At 35.2% G+C, this 23,988-nt stretch overlaps 2 protein-coding genes across 3 annotated transcripts; both read right to left on the bottom strand.

Annotated features, from left to right (window-relative positions):
- Nucleotides 1–3,640: 3,640 nt before the first annotated feature.
- LOC107774731 (putative LRR receptor-like serine/threonine-protein kinase At1g67720) lies at nt 3,641–14,258 on the bottom strand. 2 transcript variants are annotated; one of them, XM_016594367.2, is made up of 15 exons: nt 13,773–14,258; nt 12,028–12,559; nt 11,333–11,844; nt 11,111–11,243; nt 10,874–10,945; nt 10,697–10,765; nt 10,537–10,608; nt 10,326–10,394; nt 9,616–9,770; nt 9,288–9,529; nt 5,934–6,060; nt 5,790–5,858; nt 5,514–5,700; nt 4,621–4,756; nt 3,641–4,119 (listed from the first exon to the last, which is right to left on the bottom strand). In XM_016594367.2, the coding sequence occupies exons 1-15, from the start codon at nt 13,843–13,845 to the stop codon at nt 3,784–3,786; spliced, it is 2,784 nt and encodes a 927-aa protein (XP_016449853.2). In that variant the 5' UTR covers nt 13,846–14,258; the 3' UTR covers nt 3,641–3,783. The 2 variants fall into 2 exon arrangements, with proteins under 2 accessions (XP_016449853.2, XP_075087071.1); XM_075230970.1 differs by having other exon boundaries at nt 5,934–6,056; nt 9,284–9,529.
- A 4,202-nt stretch (nt 14,259–18,460) lies between these two features.
- On the bottom strand, nt 18,461–22,722 carry LOC107774730 (L-ascorbate peroxidase 2, cytosolic). Its single transcript, XM_016594366.2, has 10 exons — nt 22,584–22,722; nt 22,323–22,468; nt 21,348–21,522; nt 21,183–21,248; nt 20,135–20,183; nt 19,958–20,040; nt 19,762–19,841; nt 19,500–19,602; nt 19,196–19,261; nt 18,461–18,710 (listed from the first exon to the last, which is right to left on the bottom strand). Exons 2-10 carry the CDS (start codon nt 22,439–22,441, stop codon nt 18,537–18,539), a joined length of 915 nt encoding a protein of 304 aa, XP_016449852.1. The 5' UTR covers nt 22,442–22,468; nt 22,584–22,722; the 3' UTR covers nt 18,461–18,536.
- Nucleotides 22,723–23,988: the final 1,266 nt, after the last annotated feature.

A 23,988-nucleotide genomic window follows, 5' to 3' on the forward strand; every position in this document is an offset into this window, starting at 1 on the left:
TCATAGTTGATAGTTATATAGTTTTGCCTTATTTTGTCACCTAACCATGGTATTGTTAGTCTCAATGAGGTTGCGTGGTTGAAAATAATTATTTGTACTCAATATTTGCATTAGGCGAATAAATGCATGACATATGTTTGCATATTCGATTATATTACTAACCATAGTTAAATGCGGAGCGGACTTAGGTTTTAAAGTGGGGCACCATTATAGAATAAAAAATTGAGCAAATGTTGGAGCGAGAATAGAACCCTGGCAATGCACTAAAAGTCAAGTTGTGCCCCCTCCCCCTCCCAAATCAACTAATATAACTGCTTAACCTTTGAGTCTTAAAAACAACCATATATATATATATATATATATATATATATATATATATATTTATTATATAAGATATATTTACATATATTTTCTCCGAAATTAACGCAGCCCGGCGACCCCCTACATAAAGGATAGGTCCACCTCTGGTTAATTGATTTGGATTTTCATGTTATTTTACCACCTAACTTACTGAATATACATAACGCAATTAAATATATTTTCCGCATAATAGAGAGTAGAGAGTGGGGATTTACTTTCTATTAGTTGTGAAGCAAGGAAAAATTATAGTTAGATTACTGAAATTCAAACTGAGATTTCGACTGCCATTGAAATTTGGTCAAAGGAATTCGATTATTGTATATTCAGGCCTTTCTTGTAGTTGTTGCTTGTTAGCTAATCGGACACATTGACTTTGTTATTTCTTGCTATTACATTATATAGGAGTAACAAATTAGAAGTTTCTACAGGTTTTGAACATGTAAATGTGAGTGTTTGTGACGTTTGGGGTGAAACTGCAGGATAACGTGTCTTAGCAGTTTCTATAGGACAATGACTATTTTTCAAAGATAAAGTCTAAAAGTTATAGTGGCCGCTATTTCTACCTTGTTACACCAATTTACAATGAGATAAATACCAGGCTATTAGCACATGACCAGGGAATATCACTAGATCATATCCTTTAGGGTTGTTTGGAACAAGTTATCACGAGATTATAATGATGGGATTATAATATGGGTATTTAATAATGACAGAATTATTTAGTAAATATATTTTTATTGAAAGATGTTTGATTCATCGGACTAAAAATGAGATATACAGGATATAATATAAGCATGTATTTGGTGTATACTAGATAAGTTGAGATAAACTTTTATTTTCAATTTTAACCTTGGATTGTTTAAAAAACTTTGGAGAAAAAGCCTTAGAAAATGACTTCTTTGTCATTTTAGTATTTATTCCGGGATTAATTAATTCCAGGATTATTATCCCACCCTCAATATGGGATAGAATAATATCCAATTGTGGAATTAATTAATCATAGGATTGGTAATCCCATAATTCAAGAATTCAAGCAAACACGGGAAAAAATAATCTTGCATCTAATTCAGGAATTATTATCCTTATCCCATAAACTAAACGACCACTTACTCTAGTAGCTACATGTCTTTTTTTTTTTAAGTTTATGTTAGCAACAAAAGGATTGTACATTGACTAGTCTTCTCCATTGTAGTGCTGAACTATTCTAGTAGCAGAAATTGCAGGTAGGGTAATCAGCTATAGTACAACACTGCAGCAATTATCAACAGTAGGACATGGGGTCAATCACGGATCAATAATACTAGGAGTAGTGACTATCTACTATAACAATTGTCCGACTGAGTTTGGACTGTTTCATTCTAACTGCATATTCCCATCACATGGCTCTCCTGTTTAACCAATTTGTGCGCACCTTAACTGTTTCACCGTATATCTGCTACGTTCCACTTGTACAAGTTACGAATAACATTGTCAACATGACTACCCCTTTCAATAGCTTCTCCCACCCCTATTTCTGTTCCCCATGCTCAGTGTTGTCAATCAGATTGTTTTTTCACTCTTCCCAGATGATAAAAGTTCTGGCTCTGAGGGAGGTTTGTCTTCCCTTTCTCAATTATGACGTACGTGGTTAGGTTGCCGTAATAGTTCTCATTACTTATGGCTTCCTTGTTCATAGAGAAAGTTAACTTTCTTCTTTCATTGAAGGCCAAATACATATCTAGTCCTTTAAACTTGGCACTAATTTTCATTTAAATACCTAAACTGAGACTTGTTCCCGTCAAATACTTAAACTATGCTTAAATTGTAGTACCTATTAGACACATTTGACTTATGTGGCAAAGTGCGTGCTCCACACTTTCTCTAAGAGCGTGAAAAGGTAAGATTTTTGTATTTTAAGTGTTTTCTCTCTCCTTCGTCCCTCTCTCTCCCCCCTCAAGCAATCTCTCCACCTTCACCATTTTTACAGTCATCACCTTCATTAAAACCACATGAACCCTTTTTTCCCTTCGATCCTTCAAAGCACAGGTGCCCATGGTTTCTCTCTTATTAATCAAGCGTCTTTCTCCGTGGATGTGAGAGATAAACCAACCACACCACCACCATTGAAGTCGTCGGCGCCAATTCCAGTGACCCTACTTTTAAAGTTCTGGCTGCCAGGGAAATTCGGCGTCTCATCAAGACTTTCAAACGTTACCATTGTTATTCCTCCAACGCCGTGAAACCCTTCATTGATATGTTCCATTTTAACTCCACCACTGCCCCACCATTTTTGCCATTGACCTCACCTACCTCCATTACTGCCTCGCTAACACTACCGTCCCTCTCACCTACCTCTTCTCGTCCACCATCGTTCACAGATCCAACGCACAAAATTTCTAAAACCATTCTTGATAACATAACAACCAGGTCCCCATTTATTTCAGGATGTATATAATTGATAAATTTGAGTCCTTAAAAACTAAAGAGATATTCAATGGGATTGACTTATCTTTATTGATAATGCTCTTTTTGGTTGATATGGCGACCGGAGACACCAACTTTATTAGACCAAATTATTTTTCCTTCAATCTCAACAAATATTTCTAGGGGTTTCCGCAGCTTTTCTCTGTTTATCATAGATTGATTTGATCGCCTTCTCTGTAATGACAAAGATATTGTTTTGAGCAAGAAAACTGTAAGAATTTGCCGGAATAGTGAGGTGGGGGCGGGGGGTGGGAGCACAGCTCCAACATTTTTTTGAACTCAAATCTACGTGACATATTTTCATTCGTTATTTTTGCCATTTCAGCGCGTGTGAACTTCACGCATATTTTTCTTGCACTGGCTAGTCTCTGAGATATTTAATAGGTACAGATTGATTGAAGTTAGAGTGTCTAATGGAGACAAACCTCAATTGAGGTGTCTAAATGAAAATTGATGCCAAGTTTAAGGGGCCATTTATGTATTTGACCTTCATTGAACTATTCCTATATCATACATGTGGGTGTAAACAGGTACACACATATTAGGGAAACACAGATTCATGTGATTTGGTTCTTGAACTAGTTATCCCCTATAAGGTATTGTAAAAAATCATTAATTCCTAATGAAATGGATGTATCAGTAATTTGAAGGAAACCAGAGGTGCAGGCCCTTAGTCAAGTCTGCAGCCACTCAAATGGAATGGAGAATCTTTTTGTTTGATCTTGATTTGATGTATATGTTATGATGCCTTCGTATGAAGGAGGATTGGGGGTATGGCAGATAAGAAGAGCGACCCCAAAAACAGAAAGAAGAGGAATTTCTACCAGAAGGGCAGATAGAAGCAGGCATTTTCTTGTACAATTGCTTACACTTTTTTCTCTTGGTTCACTAGTCAAAAATGTAACATTAACAAAGGCCTAAAAAAGCTTGCCTTTACACAGCATAAGAAAAACTTGCCTATCATCGAGCTGTTGGTCTCGTGATAGACTCATCAATGGACAAGTAATGGTCACTTGCACCTAGGTCCATTGAGCCCGCGTGAAGGGACGAATGCATCGAATGCCTGGATATATCATCTGAACTACCTTCCCTTACTGCTTCTGCGCCTTTTTCGATTGCAATTGCATCCTGGATTTCCTTAATAACTTCTGAGATCGACGGTCTCATGCTCCCATGGGGTTGGACACACATCAAAGCTTTCTCAGCTATCTTCCAAATTGATTGGATATCATAGTCGTTGTGTAGAGCGGGGTCGATAATACCCTGAATATCCCCACTTTCTATGTGTAGTTTTGCCTAGACGATTAGAAGCAGAAAATATTAGAATCAGTCCAGTAAATGCAGGAGTACCAACTATATAGCATGGTTCAATGTATAAATTATTTCCCATAATACATCGAGTATTAATGCAAATTATTCCGATATTCTAACTAAATCATTAAAAACCTAGAGGAGAGAAACAGAAGAAATCATTAATGATAAGGTAATATAGGACTGATTTAAAAAGCAGAAGCTAGAAGGGGAGCCTTGGAGTAACACTAAAGTTGTCTCTGTGACCTATAGGTAATGGGTTCAAGTCATGGAAGCAGCCAAGAATTCTTGCATTAAGGTAGGCTATCTACTCCCTGGACGATGCGTGAATGTGGGATGCTTTTGTGCATCGGGCTCCCCTCCCCCCCCTTTTTTAAGAAGTAGAAGATAGCAGCAACTTATCTTAAAGGGAGAAAGTATTAAGGTGATGATTCACTAGCATATTGTAATAAAAGATAGTGCATATAAGTCAATAAATGATCTTACCCATTGGACTATATTGCGGCAATTCAAACCAAATTTTTCATTAGAAATTGCTTCTTGACCAGATATTAGCTCCAAGAGAATGACGCCAAAACTGTAAACGTCACTTTTGTCCGTCAACTGCTGCGAAATGTAATATCTGTGTAGAAGTTGGATTAAAAGAGTCAATATACAAGTCATTAAGAGCATATGACTTATTAGGGGAAGACAATTTGTGAGAGGCATTAGCCACCTAACTGCAGGTAGAATTCATAAGCATTCAAAATAGTTTTGGTAGAAAGAGCATAGCAGCAAGTTTTAACAATTCTACATTTTCTTATCAGGATTTATTTCTTTTTCTTTTATTTAAATCATTGAATTCCACATGAAATTATTGAGAAGGAAACCAAAACTTTCACAAAGAGAAGGTGGTGCATCAATTGTCGATACTCCTGGAAAGGAGATTGTGCACAAAGTCATTTTCTGTAATTATCATTAGATTTACTACAAACGAATTTTATTACTATTGAGGAAACGGACGAACATAATGGAAGAAAAATCTGGTTAGAGTTGTATGACAATGTAGGAATTGAGAACCAAATAAATAAAGCATACTACAACCAAGGCCCTTTCCATAGGATGTCGCAGTTCTGGAACATGTCCTTTATATTCGGCCTTTTTAGAGGGTGAAGATAAAACTGCTAGAAGATTGGCTTGTGCTATGGGGAAACTTCTCATATAGTCCAGTGATTTGCTTTTCCCCACAGCTTTGCAACTTGTGTATAACTCAAGTTGGGAAAGGTTAATGTTAGCACTAGCTTTATTCGCATTATTTGATATTCATAAAATAACATGCGGTTGATGATTGGCCTTGTACAGTAAATAAAAAGTTCAATATTCCAGAGAAGAATGCATACTCTGGATCGAGATATCCTACAGTTCCGCGGACTATGCTCGACACATGAGAGGCTCCATCTACTGCAAGTTTGGACAGACCAAAATCTGAAACTTTTGCTCTCATATTCTTGTCAAGCAGAATGTTGCTAGTTTTCACATCTCTGTGGATGATGGACGGAACACATCCCGTGTGAAGATATTCAATTCCTGAAACAAAACATAGTAACACAAATTAGAAAGACGATGCTTCTCTTCTAATCCCCCCCCAAAAAAAACACTCTTCCTTTCTCACCAACCTTTTGCAGCATCTTCAGCAATCTCAAGGCGCCTGATCCAATTAATACTCCGATCAGGTAATTGAGGACCTGCCGGTGTTTATACACATTGAGCATGATCCAGTTTTTAGAACTTACTGTAATTAAAGTGACAGATAAAATTACCATAGAGATGTTCTTTAAGAGTTCCATTATGCATGAATTCATACACAAGGATACTCTTCCCATCTTCCTGGCAAAATCCCAAAAACTGTACGAGGTTTCTGTGATGTATTCTTGAAAGCAGAGCTACCTGTGTCAAATATCATGCATTCACATTTTAAGTAACCAGTGACACTGTACTCATTCTTCCATGAAGTAAAACCCTCAATAAGAATGGAAACTCTAATTTTGCATGTTTCTGTGATGTATTCTTGAAAGCAGAGCTACCTGTGTCAAATATCATGCATTCACATTTTAAGTAACCAGTGACACTGTACTCATTCTTCCATGAAGTAAAACCCTCAATAAGAATGGAAACTCTAATTTTGCCACATATAAACTGGAAATGGTTGTTCTAATTTGCATCAGATCCAAAATTGCACCATGTAAAGGAAAAGAAAGAAATTGCAGCAGTGCGCAAAAAAATTAATCAGGTTCTAGTCCATTGCTGGTCATGAAAGCAGGTTCAGATGGCCTGCAAGCTTTTATCGAATTTACATTTGAGATGTGTTTGGCATGAAGGAAAATATTTTCTGGAAAATAATTTTCAATTTTCCCATATTTTGTTGGCTTAAATGTTTTGGAAGATATTTTCCTTATGAACTCATTTTCCTTATGCACATGGTGTTTATTGACCTAGAGAAGGCGTATGACAAGGTCCCTAGGGACGTTCTTTGGAGATGCCTGGAGGTGAAAGGTGTGCCGGTAGCGTACATTAGAGCGATAAAGGATATGTATGATGGAGCTAAGACTCGGGTTAGGACTGCGGGAGGCCGAGGCGACTCAGAGCTTTTTCCGGTGGTTATGGGGTTACACCAAGGATCTCCGCTCAACCCGTTCTTATTTGCCCTGGTGATGGACGCCCTAACACACCATTTTCAAGGAGAGGTGCATATTGTTTGTTGATGATATAGTTCTGATTAATGAGACGCGAGGCGGCGTTAATGAGAGACCGGAGGTATGGAGGCAAACTCTTGAGTCCAAAGGTTTCAAGTTGAGTAGGACTAAAACGGAATATCCGGAGTGTAAGTTCAGCGGGGTGACGGGGGAAGCGGACGTGAAAGTGAGGCTCGACTCACAAGTCATCCCCAAGAGAGAGTTTCAAGTACCTAGGGTCAATTATCTAGAGAAATGGGGAGATCGACAAGGATGTCACGCACCGTATTGGGGTGAGGTGGATGAAATGGCGGTTAGCGTCTGAAGTCCTGTGTGACAAGAATGTGCTACTGAAACTTAAAGGTAAGTTCTACAGAGCGGTGGTTAGATCGACCATGTTGTATGGGGTTGAGTGTTGGCCAGTCAAGAATTCACATATCCAGAAGATGAAAGTAGCTGAAATGAGTATGTTGAGATGGATATGCGGGCATACTAGACTGGATAAGATTTAGGAAAGAAGACATTCGGGAGAGGGTAGGCGTTGCTCCCATGGACGACAAGATGCGGGAAGCGAGGCTTAGATGGTTCGGACACGTGCGAAGGAGAAGCCTAGATGCCCCAGTTAGGAGGTGTGAGCGATTGGCTTTGGCAGGTACGAGGAGGTAGAGGGCGGCCTAAGAAGTATTGGGACGAGGTGATCAGGCAGGGCATGGCGCGGCTTCAGATTTCTGAGGGCATGGCTCTTGATAGAAACGTGTAGAGGTCGAGCATTACAGTTGTGGGCTAGGGGGCAGTCGAGCTTTTTTCCTCTTTGTACCAAATAGACTGATAAGTTTTGTCTAGAACTGCTAGCGGTTTATGTTGTGTTCACACTATTTTTTGTTTTGTTTTGCATAGTATCTATGTTGCTCGGACTCTCCAAAAGTGTTGCCGCACCCGTGTCGGATCCTTCAAAAATGCACTAAATTTGGAGGATCCGACACACACCCAACAACATTTTTGAAGAGTCCGAATAACATAGCATAGTATTGTGTTATTGTCCTTCCACTTATTTGTTGTCTCTTACGATGCTGATATTATTTTTCTAGTTTCTTTTGTTGTTACGGATCTATTCCTTTATTCTTTTCTGATATTATTGCCTTTTCTGTTGAGCCGGGGGTCTCCCGAAAACAGCCTCTCTACCCTTCCAGGGTAGAATAAAGGTCTGCGTACACTCTACCCTCCCCAGACCCCACTAGTGAGATTTTACTGGGTTGTGTTGTTGTTGAACTCATTTTCTTTCAAATGGAGGAAAATGATTTCCCACCAAGAGGAAGGAAAACATTTTCCAAAACTTTCTTTCAACCTTCCCCGCCCCAACCCTCAACCCCCAATCCACACCCCTCCTCCGCCGGCTCTCAGACTCCCACTGCCCCGCTCATCCCCCTGCCCTCGCCTCTTTCATCTCCTGTAATATTTGCCTAGATTATATGTTTTCCAAAAAATATTCTTTGCCAAGCAACCAATCACCAGAAAATAAGAAAATCATTTATTTTCCAAGAAAATATTTCCCATGGAAATTTTTTTCCTTCATACCAAACACACCCTTGATGAGTGTGAAAACGCACTGCTGAGAAAGTATCCTCTGGCGTTGAATTAATCCGTTAGAAATTATGCAACTTTTACTGTTTATAAGTAAAAAATGAAAAAAATTCCTCTAACCAACAAAGCCTCCTTTTGCAGGCATCCAATTATTTTTAGCCCCGCTCACTTTAGCAGCTCAAGCAATTCATTTCGATTTAAGTAGAATATTCTCTTTCTTCGTCCGTTCATACATATTTCATATATTGCTAATATGGAGTTGGGTTTTATGTGATTTGCCAAATAACACTGAGATGCTATGCAGACTTGAAAAACAAAAATAAACACAAGTTTCATGGTAGCCCCAGGGCTTCAGTTCAACGGCAAAGGTAGTACAACAGAGGAGCAAGGGAGAAGCAAAGTTAGGTATTTAAGTGAAAACAGGTAGAGGAGTGGGCCCATTATCCCCGAGTTTCAAAACTAAAACAATGGATTCATCGGTTATAAAAAGTAGAAAAGAATTAGTGTCATGGTAAAGACACTTACATTTTCCTCACAAAGATTATACAAATAATAATGGGTTTTTAGCCTCGAAGTAAGTATTCAACATTTAAGACCATGCTTATGCCGATTCACCAAGCAAACAGGCAAACTTGATAATAGCTTAGATTGGTATCAGTAACGAATATAAACAATTTCGTTTCTTCAAGACTTACTAATTTAACGTCAAATGACTCCTTCAAGTCGTTTCCCTCACTATTTAAAATAGCTAGACTTCAAATTGAGGACTAAAACTGCAGTTCCATCTTTATTCTTATTCCTTTAAATGTCACAAAGTGTAAACAAGCTTCTAGAATATAGTAAGAACATCCACCTACTTACCTCATTTGAGAACTCTCGCTTCCCTTGAAAGGAATTATTTGTAAGAACTTTGACAGCAATTTCCTTCCCATCCTTCAATTTCCCATAGTATACAACTCCAAATCCCCCTGATCCAACCTTTCTTTCAAAGTTCCTGGTTGCTTCTTCAAGTTCAGCTAATGTAAAGCAGTGTGCTGCTTCTGTTGCAGCATCCCCAAAGGAAGAGACAAACCTTTGAGGAGGTAAATTCTGTTCGAGACGGCCTAAAATAGAAACAGATATATAATGTGAGTCCCACCAATATTTTTTATGCATTAGGAATATGACATAATTAAGTATTGCATCACACCTTGCTTAGGAGAGCTTTTTTTTCCTTTTTGCAATAGTATGCAAGAGGCAACAGTAGCAAGAAGAAGAGCGGAAGCCCCAACTGTTGATCCGATGATGATTTTCTTACGGCTGTGATTGCTGTCCTCTTTGCGAAGATTAGTGTTTCCAGTGTAGCTGAGGAGAATGCAGAAATTTCAGCAGATTTAGTAAAGAAACAGAAAACATTTTCTTTCAAAAAAAAAAAAAAAAATTTAAAGGCAGCATGATTATCAGTGGAACTAAAGACTTGTGATTTCGACATGGAAATTATAGAGCAGTGAGCAGAGCCTAGTAACTAAAACTTTTAGTTGCTGAAGACACTTTGTATGCACGGCCAATAGAGTCACTCAAATAAGAACCACGAGCTAGATTCATTCTGTGAAATAGTTAGGATTTTTCTCATTTGCACCTCACTGTAAGATATTGCATAAGACTGGCAAGTGGCAACATATAACAACAACTACGCCTCAATCCCGAACTAGTCGGAGTTAGCTATATGAATCCTGTTATCCATGTAGCTCCATTTAGACTCACCTCAATCCAATATTTGAAGTTTTAGCTTTTTAGGTCTATAGTACGATAAAAAATAAACTCAACCTCAAATCTACTATGGTACACGGCCTATGCATCATCATAAGATACAAGAAGTAACCTCAGAAACAAAACACTTGGCACAGAAATGATACCCACTTCAAAATGACACCATTATTGAGAAGACCAGATGGCACGCTTCCAGTTAACCTGTTGTTCTGAACATACCTGCAATCATAATTTTCATTAAGAGAAGAAAACTTTCCTTAGAGGTAATACTTTTGACTGCAAAACTAAAATAAGAGAAAGAAAATGCAAGCGGAGCAAAATCTTTTTAACATTTATCCACGAAGATGATTCTGCAGCTTACAGTTCTTTCAAACTTGTTAGGCCTTCTAAGGAGGAAGGAAGCTCTCCACTTAACTGATTGTTCTCAAGATGTCTGCAAGAAGCATTATGATGAGATTCACAACTCAATCTGCTTAAAAAGGATAGCAAAAGAAGGAATTGAAAGAAGAATTTTGATTCACATTATCTGCAAGTTTGGACATCCACTTAAATCAGGTATTGGACCAGTCAGTGAATTCCCATCCAGCCAACTGCAGTAGGAACATTGGTGCATAATGATTACAATGCAGCAGAAAACGAAGCAAGGAGCCTCTGCAGATGGTGTAAGGAACATTTGAAAGAATTATCTTTGGACTTACAGCTCAACTAAGCCGCTCAACTTTGTCAACTCCGGCGGAATATTTCCAGTCAAAATTTTTCCAGACAATTTACTGCCAAAGGTGACAGTGATGAAGCATTAGCTCACAGGTTCAGGTTGAAAGGGTGATGCCAAGTAGAAAGTAGAAATTTAATTACAAGACTTCTTCCATAAGAAAGGTGCAGAAAGTTGAATGTGTGAAACTTAGCATAAAGAAGATAAAATTAATGAACTCTACATTGATGTTATTCTTGGTAAGATATCTGAGTCACAACGGATCCAGGACCATGGGACTGGTAAGCATGGGTCACCACCTTCGTTTGTCCAATTGGCAGAAGAGTAACGCGAAATTAAACTGGAAATAACTGGTCCTGCAACTCATGGAAAAGAGTAATGGACATACCAAATTAGATCTTGAAACATACGAAACAAAGGTGCTCAAAGAAAGACATTGTTTTACCATCTAAAGAGCCGCCAGTTCTCTTCACATATCTGTTTATTTCCATAGCATTCAAGAGGGGCCCCATGGTGGAGTCACCTGTCTTTCCAAAACGAAAAGATAACACAAAGGGTAAGGACAAGTTGAAATAGCCTGGCTCATATAAACGATATTTCCCATGTGCATTCTCTTGGATATTAACAACAAGCTTGCTGATATCAGGATCTCCAGGGAGGACCAACCGAAATTTCCTAGTATCACTGGGATCCAAATCCTCAATTTCGGCAAAATAGACAAACGCCCATCCAAAACCAGGGAAACCATCGAGATTCAGACGATAAGTTAACGAGCCATTTCTTCCTACTACAGCAGTCTGCATTGCTTTCTGAGGAGGCATTTCACCATTTACAGTATTGACATCAATTGGCATTTTGGTTGAAACTCTTTCGGTGCCAGCAGCAACATCAACAAGGTAATTGGCTTTTTTTATGGTGTCAGACGCCCATATTCTATCGAATGGGTCATCAGGGTACCTACAAGAACAAGGACATTAAGGGCAGATTACGATAAGCCATAAGAAAAGATCATGCTACGGACAGAGCCTAAGCACACGTTTATTTCAATTCAAAGAAGTCAATAGCTGTCATATTCTAAGTGTATATTTAAGAACATGAAAAAACAACGATTTGGAAGCTGTAACAGTAACTGAAACATACCTTACAGGATCATCACTCTCTGCACCAAAATTTATCCTTGCGGAGACACTCATGAAAAAATCATTTTCAAATTCATTCATATATATTGAACCATTAAAACGTCGGAGCTCAAGTGTAGAGATGAAGGGCTGCCCAGTAGTTGCATTGGATAAACAGACACTTATTGAAGGGTCTGTGGCTAGAAATATTAACTCTTGGTACTCCATTGTATTAGCATCAGAAATAACTATTGTAGCCCAACGAGTTGCGCCAAGTGAGATGTCAAACTTTGGGTAGAAATTGTTGTTATCAAAGTTTCCATATAGAAAAGTTGCTCTTACAAGGTACCTGTTCCTGGGAATCACATCAAGTGTATAGCAATACTTTCTGTTATCGGCTGGAAAGTATCTCAAGGTCATATACTGTGTCCTCGTCTCATTTAATACAGATATATTAGCTATATCTCCACTTATCATTTGAGTATCAGGAATCCATTCGAGACCAAGTTCATCTGTGAAGTTGTCTTTACCTCCGCAATCTAAACTTATAAAACCTGTTTCACAGTTTGAAATCTATCAGCAGTGCATGAATATATTTCCACCAACTTTCACACCCATACGTAAAGCTTTATTAAAGAATGAGAACTGCTTAGTCTTTTACATGTAACAATCTAAATATAGGGATCAGGAATATTTCTTGCATTTGTAGCAAGTTAAGTTCAATTTCTGTCAATGGCAATGCTATTCAACATAGTCTTAAAATCTATCCTCCAAAAAATAGAATTTTTTGCTCTAAGTCAGTTTTTCAATTAGAGTTCCTTTTATGGAGATATCATAGAGAGTGGAAGCGCTCCACTTCTCCTACTCTTCAATTTGTTTTCCCCATTTTCCTTTTCAAATTTAATTAACGACCTTAACAAATAGTACTGATTTTTTAAAAAGCACCACCATAAACAGCAATAGATACCCCCCCCCCCCACTCTCTCTCTTTCTCACGCACACACACATATGTATACATATATATGTTTCTTTTTTCTTCAAGCATCCAGTGTCTAGAACCTACTGGCATACTAATCTGGAATCGTGCCATAGAAAGCCCACTGTGGGGGGTTTCAGCGCTCCCTACCGAAGAGGACTTCATCCCCAGACCTCTTATTAAGGGTGAACAAAATTCTACTATTCCGACACACCTTTTCTGTGGTCAATTATGTATGTATGTATCGATGGCATAGCCACATAGAGTGAAGGGTATTTAATTGGACACGCTTGATCGAAAAATTACACTGAGTAATAAAAAAGATTATACTATGTATACTATATATATATATATATATATATATATATATATATATATATATATATATATATATATATATATATATATATATATATATATATATATATATATATATATATATATATATATATATATATATATATATATATATATATATATATATATATATATATGTATGTATATGCATTGTGTATCATAAAAAAAAACAATAGGATTAAATGCTTCTAAAATCACATCTTGCAGCAGATATACTACATCAGAGTACAAGATGAACATAAAGAACAGACCTTTTAAATAAAATAAAACAAAAAAAAAATCAGAACAAATTTTTTTAACAAAAGTACAACCCAAAGCAGCAAAAACATAACAAGAACTATGTAACTGTAAAGAACAAGTAAATCTAGAAACCCAGAACACATATTAAGTTAATATTTCTAAAAAAAAGCAGACAGATTTAAGCAGAAGAGTACCTGGTTGTGCTTGGCTACCATTTATGAGAAGAAAAAGAAACCAAAAAAAGAAGATAAAAAATCTACTCTCCATTTACTCTAATCTTGTTCTTTGATGAAAAGGGGAACAAAACTATGAAAATGGGAACATCAAAAAAGACTGAGCTAAAAAGTTGAGAGCATATACTATCAAAGAAATGAAAATGAAAAATGGGAAAAACTAAGTTTCACTGACACATAATAAGATTTAATAAATGAACCACATAATTAAATGATTGCCATATGTTTCTGGAGTGGAAGAGAGAGAAAAGGAATGTTTTTACTACTTAAACAAATTGAGTAAATGTTGAAAGAGAAAGTGCAAAAATATTTGATGAAATGTTAAAAATGGAGTTTTTTGAGTGTGGGAAGGAGTCTAACACTGCTAAGTTAAGTTTGTTGGAAGCATTATCACTTGTCAGGGCACTACTTTCTATCTTTCTTTCTTTTTCCTGCTTATGTTTATCTACTTTCTATCACTTATGTTTTTCTTTTAAGGAGAATCTTAGAGCCTGTTTGGATTGGCTTAAGAAAAAAGTGATTTTTCGGGAGAAATAATTTTTAAGCCAAAAAATAATAAGTTGTGGTTGCCCTGCTTATTGCTTTTGGATTGTTTTAAGCAGTTTTTAACTTATTTTAAGCACTTTTTAACTTTGCCAAACACTGAAAAAAACTAAAAAAAAAGCTTAAAAGCCAATCCAAACACCCTCTTAGAGTAATGGCAACGGCATCGTGTGACATATAGGTTACGAGTTAGGTTACAGGTTCGAGTCGTGAAGTTATTCACTAATATTATATTAGGATAAATTATCTACGTTACTTTCCTCGGATTCTTGTCCAGAACTTATGTGAATGCAGAATACTTGGTGATAGACCGATCTGCTTTTTAATATAGTAATTTTTTTTTTCATAAAGCTTATTTCTAACGTGTCATCTTGAGTTGTTACTTGAATTCCTAATCATAAATAATTCTTTCCTATTTAATATTTAATATAAAGATTCGAATTAATTTCGCATCATATAAGATCCTTTAAAATGAGAAATGTTTACCATATAATTTTCTTATTCCAATGCTCGAACTCAAACTCTAATTTTCGTTTCTTTTTTCTCTCTCAAACTCTACTTAAAATGAAGAGATTTGACTGTTACCATATGTAATGACTTATGTGCTGAAAAGTCCACAGCTTTCATTCATATATATAATGACCCTGAAAGGCTGAAACATTTACTTGATTTTTTTGTTGACCAGTCGATTGCAACATTAATTAAAAATATAAAATGACATAAAAAATATATGTGTTTTAATTAACTGCAAAATTTGATTTTCAACATTTTATTTTATTTTTCCCGTACTTAGCCTAACAGCCAAAATAAAAATGAAACTTTTTTATAATATTAATAAAATCAACTTGTGCGTATCTCGATTATTTCACCGAATTCATGTGATAAATGGTCCAACTTATCCATCAAATTTTAAATAAGTGAGAAAAAATCACTAAAAGTTTTTTTTGTAATAGTGATCACAATTAATTTTCATCTATTTCATTAATCGTTGGCCACAATTTTGAGTGCAAAAATATATTATTAACTTTTTAATTATAAGGTGTTATACTTCTTTTCGCTTTTGAAGTTGAAGAATTTATTTTTTTCTATTTTTTGAATGAAGTCGAAGAATAAAGAGTTAAGTTTTTTGCTTTTTTTTTTCTCTTAATATTTTGACAGGAAAATGTGAAGACAAGCTGTAGGAGTAATTGCTTCTGAGCCTACTGAAAGAGAAGAAAAAGGTCAAATGGGACCCTACATATTGGCAGGTTTAAGTTGGACTATTCATAACTATGTAAAAAAGAGATATTCCTTACCCAATATAATAATTTATTATTATTATTATTAATCTAATAATAATAATAATATAGGGTCCTACAAGTTGCATACATACACATGGCCATTTGTTTCCTCTCATTATTCTTTTTTCATCTCTTTTTAGATCTTTCTTTGTTGATCTGCATAAAGTAGTGTGATTGCAGGTTGTTATTTGCATTAAATTATAGTACACCCAATTTTAATATCTTTAATTATTAGGATAAGCTCCACAACTTAATTTTTTCAAAATATGAAATTTCTTAGTAAATAAGGCTGTGAAAATTTATTTTTTTCTTGTCTTTAATTAGGTGATAGGTTGGAGTGACTCTTGTGTTCTCCCTTAGGTCTCTATCCCTTAGGAATTAAGGACTAATTCAATTTCTTAGTTACAAGAAAATCAAAATAAGGAAAGTAGGCGTAATATTGCAAACTAAAAGAGAGGTTAGTATTATAAAGTCAAAGCGAGGGAAAGTCTTTGAAATTGTCATTTTTGGTTATAACCAGGAAAAAAAATAAGTACGCAAAATATTATTACACGGATAGTAGTAGCAAGTTCTGCAAATGTTATTCAACCATAAAATGGCTATAAAAAGTCTTTAATCCAAGTGGTCAAACTGCTGGATGAACAGGGGCGGAGCTAGAACAGTACAGACTATGAGTTCGGCCGAATCCAGTAGCTTTAATCAAAATTTTATTTTTGTCTTAAGAAAACTATTAAATATATATAAATTATTAATTTAAAATTAAGTAACTTAAACGAACTAAGAATCCGAACTCATAAATTTTAAGTTCTAATTCTGCTTCCGTAGTTGGTAGCAATTTCAGGCTCGCAGACGCAGCCAATATAGATTTCAGCGTAAGGTGAACTTAATTTTAGAAAGGTCAACGTAATATACATTACACACACATATTATATATGGGCAAGTTGTAATATGGATTAACTGCATGTTGAATTATTTCGACCAAATTCGTTTTACTCTTCAATCCCAATTAATTGTGGTTTTCATAATTATGCAAGTTGAGGAACTTGTAAATATTTCAACATTACACTAATCAAAAAAAGGAAAATAAGTTATTAATGTGGTTTAAAGAATCTATCCTCATCACTCATTATCCATTATCAAATATAATAATTAGGTTTGAAAAATATTACCAATGCCTTTTGAATACTTAATAGCTAAGAGATTTTTATCTGGTCAAAACCTGATAATGATTGCGAAAACAATCCAATTAAGTATTTATTATTTTATACTTAAATATAAATGCAAATCAAATCTATGTGCAAAGGTCAATAAAATCCTCTATAATCGTAATTAGCTTCTATCAACAAAGCTTATCATTAGGAGAAAAGGGAGCGCAGATGGTGCTTATACGAGGCTATATTATTTGACAGAAATATAAGATTTTTGAGATCAAGTAAATAAGGTCACCACCTCAAAATTAGAGTAAGAATATTTTTGTCGAATTTCAAATAATTTTTATCGTATTCAATTCTAGTATATTTTTTGAATCGTCCGTTCATAAATTCAAGTAATTTCTATCGTATTGATTCTTAATTTCTATGCTCTCCCTCGGACTATCGAAAGAAAAGCAAGGTAGGAAAAAATAATTTAGACAAAACAAATTCAATCTTGACAATAATTATCCTTAGTATGTATCATCATTCAAGAAAAAGTATTAATTGTGGAGTTATCCTCCCTGCACTTAACCTTTTATCTAATTTATAAATCTTAATCGCGATTAAATTGTGCAATTTTACTATTTTTTCATTTCTTATCTCTTTCTCATATGCAAAAAAATTCTTTTAAAAAATTACCCCATTTACTGAAACTTCTAAGCAAGAACGTAATAACAACTAATGCTTTGAAAATGAAGTGATAAGAACGGTTAATAACGCTGCATTATTAAGCACTTTTCCACTAAGATGGACTTAACTTTATTGCTACCTTTTAGTATCAAAGTGTGTGATTGAAAACTTTTTGCCTATGACTTTACAGAAATTAAATTTCTCTTTGTTTTTCTTTAATTTGCCTTTTGCTTTACCAGCTTATCAACTTTCAAACGGAACGCCAATTTGCATTGTGTTTGGAACCGCATTTTTTCTACGTATGTATTGCTTAATGTCGAAGTATATGTATAAACACAATATTCTAAAGTCCAAATAATACTAGCAATTTTGAAACTCATACAAAAAAACGTTTATCTTTTTCTTCCATCACACTAAACTTGATTGGTTTTATGGACTCGATCGAGTATGACGATAAGTTTTTCTAGTTATATGATCATTTATACGGAAGATCAATAATAAAAAATATGTGAGATTGATTATAAATAAAATATATAAGATCTTTGTAAGATTATTTTTTTATTTAAATCGCGGCAACCGTTCATATAAGATCATTTTCTTTGGATGTTTAGTTAACCAAAACTTGGTTAGTATTTTGTCAAATCCAAACTAATAAGTTTTCACTTTAACCCTTGTCCCAAAAAGTAAGAAAAATGAAATCCTAGAGGGTACCGTTTACCATTTGTAAGTAATGGCATTAGGCTATTTGAAATTGGACTTCAACTAAATTTTGCCTAGAATTGTATTAACAATAGAATAATGTAAACCTAAACTTGAAGTTTAAACCTGAAGACACCTAAAAGAGGAAAAAGAAACCAGAAAGCATTTTTATTTATATGCGAGTACTATCTAAACATAAGAAAAGATACATTTTATTCATTATATTTATATACTAGTATTACTTTTCACCAAAATTATCACTACTAAGAGGTGAGAATAGGAAAATGCAGAATTGGACAAGTCGTATCAAACTATAATAAACAGACTATACCAACATCAACATATCAATACAAAAATTGTATCACGTGTGATTACAAGACTCAGAGCCCAACCATTTTCTTCAATCCATATAATATAGGAAAAGTTGGGTCTTTGACCTTAATATATAAAGTTTTGATACATACTCCATACAAATGAAAAATTGGAAGAACCGATATTGATCTCCAGAGATCATTGATCATCTTTCTCACACACCTTATGTAGAATCTGCAAACCTGAAATTTGGTGCACATAAAAGAAAGCTTTCTCACAAACTTCCATCATAATTCATGAAAAATATACTAGCTACCAAGCAGTGGTAGAGCCAGAATTTTTATTAAGGGGTGTCAAAATATATAAAAGTAAACATACCAGAAAATTAAGGGAAGTCAACACATAGTATATATACATATAAATATTTTTTTTACCTACATATACAGTGTATTTTTTCCGCGAATGTGTCATTTGACACCCCTTTCTATAAGGTGGCTCCGCCATTGCTACCAAGAGCGGAGCTAGGGTGACGCAAGGGGTTCATCCGAACTGCCTTCGCCCGAAAATTACATTGTATATACAAGGTCAAAATTAATTTTTATGTATATAAAATAGACATTGAATCTCCTTGACTCTTTCGTGTGTTTATTTATTTATATTTTGAATCTCCTTAGTCAAAATTTTGACTTCTGCTAGTTAGTTAGGGGGGCAGAAGAAAGAAACTTACCCGAGCTCCGAGATCCGAGAGCTTTAAATGAGCTTCAGCATAGTCAGAAAAGAAGGCATCTTCATCCTAGAGCAAAGCCATAATGTTATCAAATTAGACGAGAAGATCATCATATAAATGTTCATACCAAGAAAAAAGAGAGGTTAATTTCATGGACGACCATCCAACTTTATACTTATGGAACCAAAGTTATAAAACTAATTTTTAATAAAAATATGACTCAACTATGGTTATATATTAGGGAAGAACACCAGAAAATGCTAAATACGGCCCTGAAAACACAATTAGGATTCAGTCAACATACTGCAGCGTATTTCTCGACGAGAGGGCGGAAGACTGGATCTTCTAGAAGTGCTTTGTCTGATGGTAGCTGGAGAAGACCTTCTTTCTCTCCACTCAGGAGTTCCCTGGCATTCAAAGAAGTTAGCGTTCGAGTTATACAACTAATCCTGGCAACTTTTTCTTGTGCTTAAAATAACTAGCAAATTCATAAATAGCATGAAAACGGAATATGTGGATTCAGGAGCCAAAGTTAAGTAGGCATTTCTAGAGAGGCAAAAACTTACTTGAAATATGAATTATCAAATATGAGAGGGTTGTTAGTCCATGCTCCCTCAAATCCTGACCGTTCTTTGTGGCACCTTCCCTGATCAAAGAACCAAGAAACCACAATACTATGGACCAAAGACAATGGAAATGCATCTTCTAAAGGCTTAACTTCAAGGAGTGATTGCAATATATATCAATTCTTTCCGTGCTTACCAGAGTGTGACCACCAGATAAAGCAACAATGTCTTTATCACTCAGCCCCATGTGCCCGAAAACCTCTCTCAGATGGTCTGAGCCTGAAGAAAACAAAAAAGTTGCACGATTTTTCAGGGACACTGCGCAGGTTGAATAGCTTTAGATACTGAAAGAGTAAAAGAAGCAAGCAGTGACCTTTTGTGGCATCAGGCAAGCGGCCTTCTGGAGGTGGTTCTGTCTTGTCCTGGAACCGAAACAATGATTTTATCAATTTAATTGGCCGATGAGATTAATTACTACAGGAAGTTCTAAGTTACCAATAACTGAAAACCTCAGCGCACTATTTGCCTGATAGTTCACAAGCAATTCTTGCATTCTAATAGTATAATTTTCTTCTACACAGCAACTACTGAAATTAACTTCACAAAAGTCTGGAACTAGATAAGCAATTATGCACACTACTGGTTTTCCTAAGGACATGATTTCAACTCCCCCCCCCCCCCCGGCACACACACATCTCTCAATTGGCCTTTTAACAAGTTGAGAGCAAATTTCTGCAGTCTGTACAATCTATTTTATCAGTTCCCCCTTTAAATTCTTCTTTACTATTTCAAGAATTTTGTGTTTCGATATCTTGTTTTCACTACATAGAAATGCTAAGTAAATAGTTACCAAGTCCTACATAATGAGGTGCTAATCCTAGTCAAGTTCCCATAGCTCAGGTTCAACATTCAGAAATGACTTCAAAAGGTTCACCTATTATACCATTACCACAAAGTTTTCTCGAAAGTCACAATTTCAGTAAATCATTTCTTGGCAGGATTGAAGATTACATACACAACCCTAAAAGACGATTTTCACGTCTATATATGGAGAAGACAGTGAAGCATTTAAAGGGAGAAATAACTTTTATCCAAAGAAGGTGAGTACTAGCCTAGCTGAAGCGAATCTGAGGTTCCGTTCACCCTTTTCTCAAATAAATGGGAACAAACTAAGATTAGTCTACAATAAATGGCACATATGCATGGTCTACAGACTAATAGATATCTGATCACACTCCATTTACACCGATATCGAAAATAACCTTAGTTAATAGTAAGCTACCAACACAAGGAGAACGATGGAACCATGTATTGCATCTTCAAATTGGCTACCAAGCAAGAGACTGATTGATCCTTTAACACACTTTTATTATATAGCCAAACTTTCTGGAAAAGTAAGAAAAGAGAATCAAGTTACTGACCTGTCTCCCTGGGTGAAAAGGAATATCAGGGCCTCCCGTAACTTTAACCGCCACTACGCCAGCCAACTTCAGTTTAGGACGGAAAAAAAGACGACCAGTTAGATGCATTCACACAAAAAGAAGTGTCTTACTCCAGAGGTTGGCATTGTCCAAGAACTTTAATACCTGATAAAAGTCGGCATAGGATAAGACTGGAAATTGCTCCTTAATTGGCTCCAAAAGTCGAACAGCAATGTCAAGACCATTGTTGGCTCCATGTTTAAGTTCATCAGGGTGCCTGATTGTCCCAAATGGACCTCCAGTTTTGGTTTTGACATCATATGTCCCTGCTGAATGCCATCTGAAAGTCGAGTAATAGTACACTTCAGGCCACCACTATGGATAAGGTGCTCAAATTTAGTGGACAATATTATAAGTTCTCTTACCTTTCAGTTTTACAAATGACAATCAAATTACACGTTAAGGCAAGTTATTACAATATCAACAATTGAATTTCTAATATTCCTCTTAAGATAATCTAAGGTGAGGCTAGTACTAAGATTGTCTTATAGAACCATTTAGAGTTTAGTTAGCCAATTACACTGTAATTTACAACAACAACAACAACAAACACAATGTAATCCCACAAGTGGAATCTGGAAAGGGTAGTGTGTACGCAGAGGTTGTTTCCGATAAACTCTTGGTTCAGTAAAAGCATAGTCACAACATTATTAAAAAAAATACAGTAATGGATACAGTAATAGTAACGAAGCAATAACAAAGAGTGTTAACAACGTCAAGATAATAAGGTAACCGAAGCAAAAGAAATAACTGGGAGTACTAGAAATCTAAGTATCAGAAAGTACGAGAACCAATTACACTGTAATTTGCAGTCTACAAATGGAGGCAATCCAATATTATGATTGCACACATGATTCCGTATATAAACACTTCTAATCATCAAAAACAGAGAGAGATATGCACACTTATAATTTTTACAAAAGAAAAATAAACTTATCAACACCACAACATATCCTCTCTTTCGATATTTACAGTCAAATATGTTGAATTCAACTCAATAATATTCGATGTTGATCTCAATTCTTCTTAGCAATAAGCAATTAAAAAGGCGAGAGAGAGAGAGAGAGAGAGAGTGCTTACGCCAATCGGAGGATAATAGGAGCACAATTTTTCTCAGCAATGAGTCCTCTAAGCTTTCTCTTACATTTCTCTACTGCTTTTACATACTCTTCGCTCACTCTCGGATAGCATTTCCCCATTATTCCCGATCACAGAAGATTTCCCAACTACAAATACCAAAATTAGTAACATTAAATCAGCTTAAGCTCAATCAAATTCAAATATATTACTGTACAAAAACCAATCATTATTGAAAGAAGAAAAAAGGAGGAAGAGTCAGACCTTTGAAGCAAAATGGACCACTGTAGAGTGATTGAGTCTAGAATTATGTAGATGAGCTCTGAATTTAGACAGTGAAACAAATATATAGGCTTATAGCATACACTAGAAGAATCTAGCAAGTGCTATGAGTCACCTTAACTGTAGTGTTCTATTTACGTGAAAAAAAATGTTAAACTGCGGTCTAAAATTCTATAAGTTATTGCAAGCATTAGATTACAGTTTAATATTTTGTGAATAAATAAAAAATAACAAAAATCAATATTAGACCGAAGATAGCTTGTTTGGCCAATCTTTTAAAATTAGCTTATTTTAAAAAATATTTTTTCTTAAAAGTGCTTTAAAAAAAATATTTTTAGTAAGAAAGAATTTATATTTGTAATTAATTTGAAAAGTACTATTGAATAGTAATTATTGTTTGGCCAACTTTTTCAAAAGTGATTTCAAATGTATTTTTCTCAAAAGCGTACTTTTGGAAAGAAATTATTTTTTTTCTCAAAAACTTTTTCTACTTTCAAAAGCACTTTTTTCTACTAAAAATTTGGTCAAATACTTTAAATTTAGGAAAAAATATTTTTGGCAAAAAAAATTAAAAAATGTTCAAACCGTTATAAAATAAAGAATGTAAAGTAAAGACAAGTATAGAGAGAAACTGATATATTATTCAAACTTCAAACTTATGTACATAATGAACTGAATTCTCCTCTATTTATAGAAGAAAGGAAGTTGCTGCTGCAAGCTGCTGTGTAAGCTGCTTGTAAACTGCTGCTCTAAACTGTTGTGCCAGATATAGATAATCTTCTATCATGGGTAATATTTATCCATAATGGAGTACCGAAAGGATAAGCTTCTTCAGGAGGCTTATTTCCAATAGAGTACTAAATAGATAAACATATTTATGGCGAAGTCTCATATCGATAAACTTCTTCAGGAAGCTTATTTACAATGGAGTACTAAATGAACATCCATAATATAATATATTCATAACACTCCCCCTTAGATGTTCATTAAAAGATAATGTGCCTCGTTAAAATCTTACTAGAAAAAATCCCGTGGGAAAAAATCCTAGTGAAGGAAAAAGAATACACATATTTAGTAATACGCATTGCTAACTGCCTCATTAAAAACCTTATAAGGAAAACCCTGTGGGAAAAAAACTTTAATAAGGAAAAAAGAGTACATTCCGTATTTTACTCCCCCTGATGAAAACCTTGTTTCAAATATTTAAGTCTCTGCATTCCAATCTTGTATACCATCTTCTCAAAAGTTGAAGTTGGTAAAGATTTGGTGAATAAATCTGCCGGATTGTCACTTGAACGGATTTGTTGCACATCAATGTCACCATTTTTCTAAAGATCGTGTGTGTAGAATAATTTTGGTGAAATGTGCTTCTTTCTATCTCCTTTTA

The sequence above is a fragment of the Nicotiana tabacum genome, chromosome 2 (genome assembly GCF_000715075.1).
Source record: "Nicotiana tabacum cultivar K326 chromosome 2, ASM71507v2, whole genome shotgun sequence".
NCBI lineage: Eukaryota > Viridiplantae > Streptophyta > Magnoliopsida > Solanales > Solanaceae > Nicotiana > Nicotiana tabacum.

What these genes read in the sequence shown, in the direction of transcription:
- LOC107774730 (XM_016594366.2), bottom strand. Translation starts at nt 22,441, where the DNA reads ATGGGGAAATGCTATCCGAGAGTGAGCGAAGAGTATGTAAAAGCAGTA. An exon ending in CCTATGCCGACTTTTATCAG is followed by an intron (nt 21,249 to 21,347) that starts GTATTAAAGTTC and finishes CCTAAACTGAAG; the next exon opens with TTGGCTGGCGTAGTGGCGGT. An exon ending in TATCTGGTGGTCACACTCTG is followed by an intron (nt 19,842 to 19,957) that starts GTAAGCACGGAA and finishes TTCTTTGATCAG; the next exon opens with GGAAGGTGCCACAAAGAACG.
- LOC107774731 (XM_016594367.2), bottom strand. Translation starts at nt 13,845, where the DNA reads ATGGAGAGTAGATTTTTTATCTTCTTTTTTTGGTTTCTTTTTCTTCTC. An exon ending in AGCGAGAGTTCTCAAATGAG is followed by an intron (nt 6,061 to 9,287) that starts GTAAGTAGGTGG and finishes TATTTGACACAG; the next exon opens with GTAGCTCTGCTTTCAAGAAT. An exon ending in TGCTGAAGATGCTGCAAAAG is followed by an intron (nt 5,701 to 5,789) that starts GTTGGTGAGAAA and finishes GTTTTGTTTCAG; the next exon opens with GAATTGAATATCTTCACACG.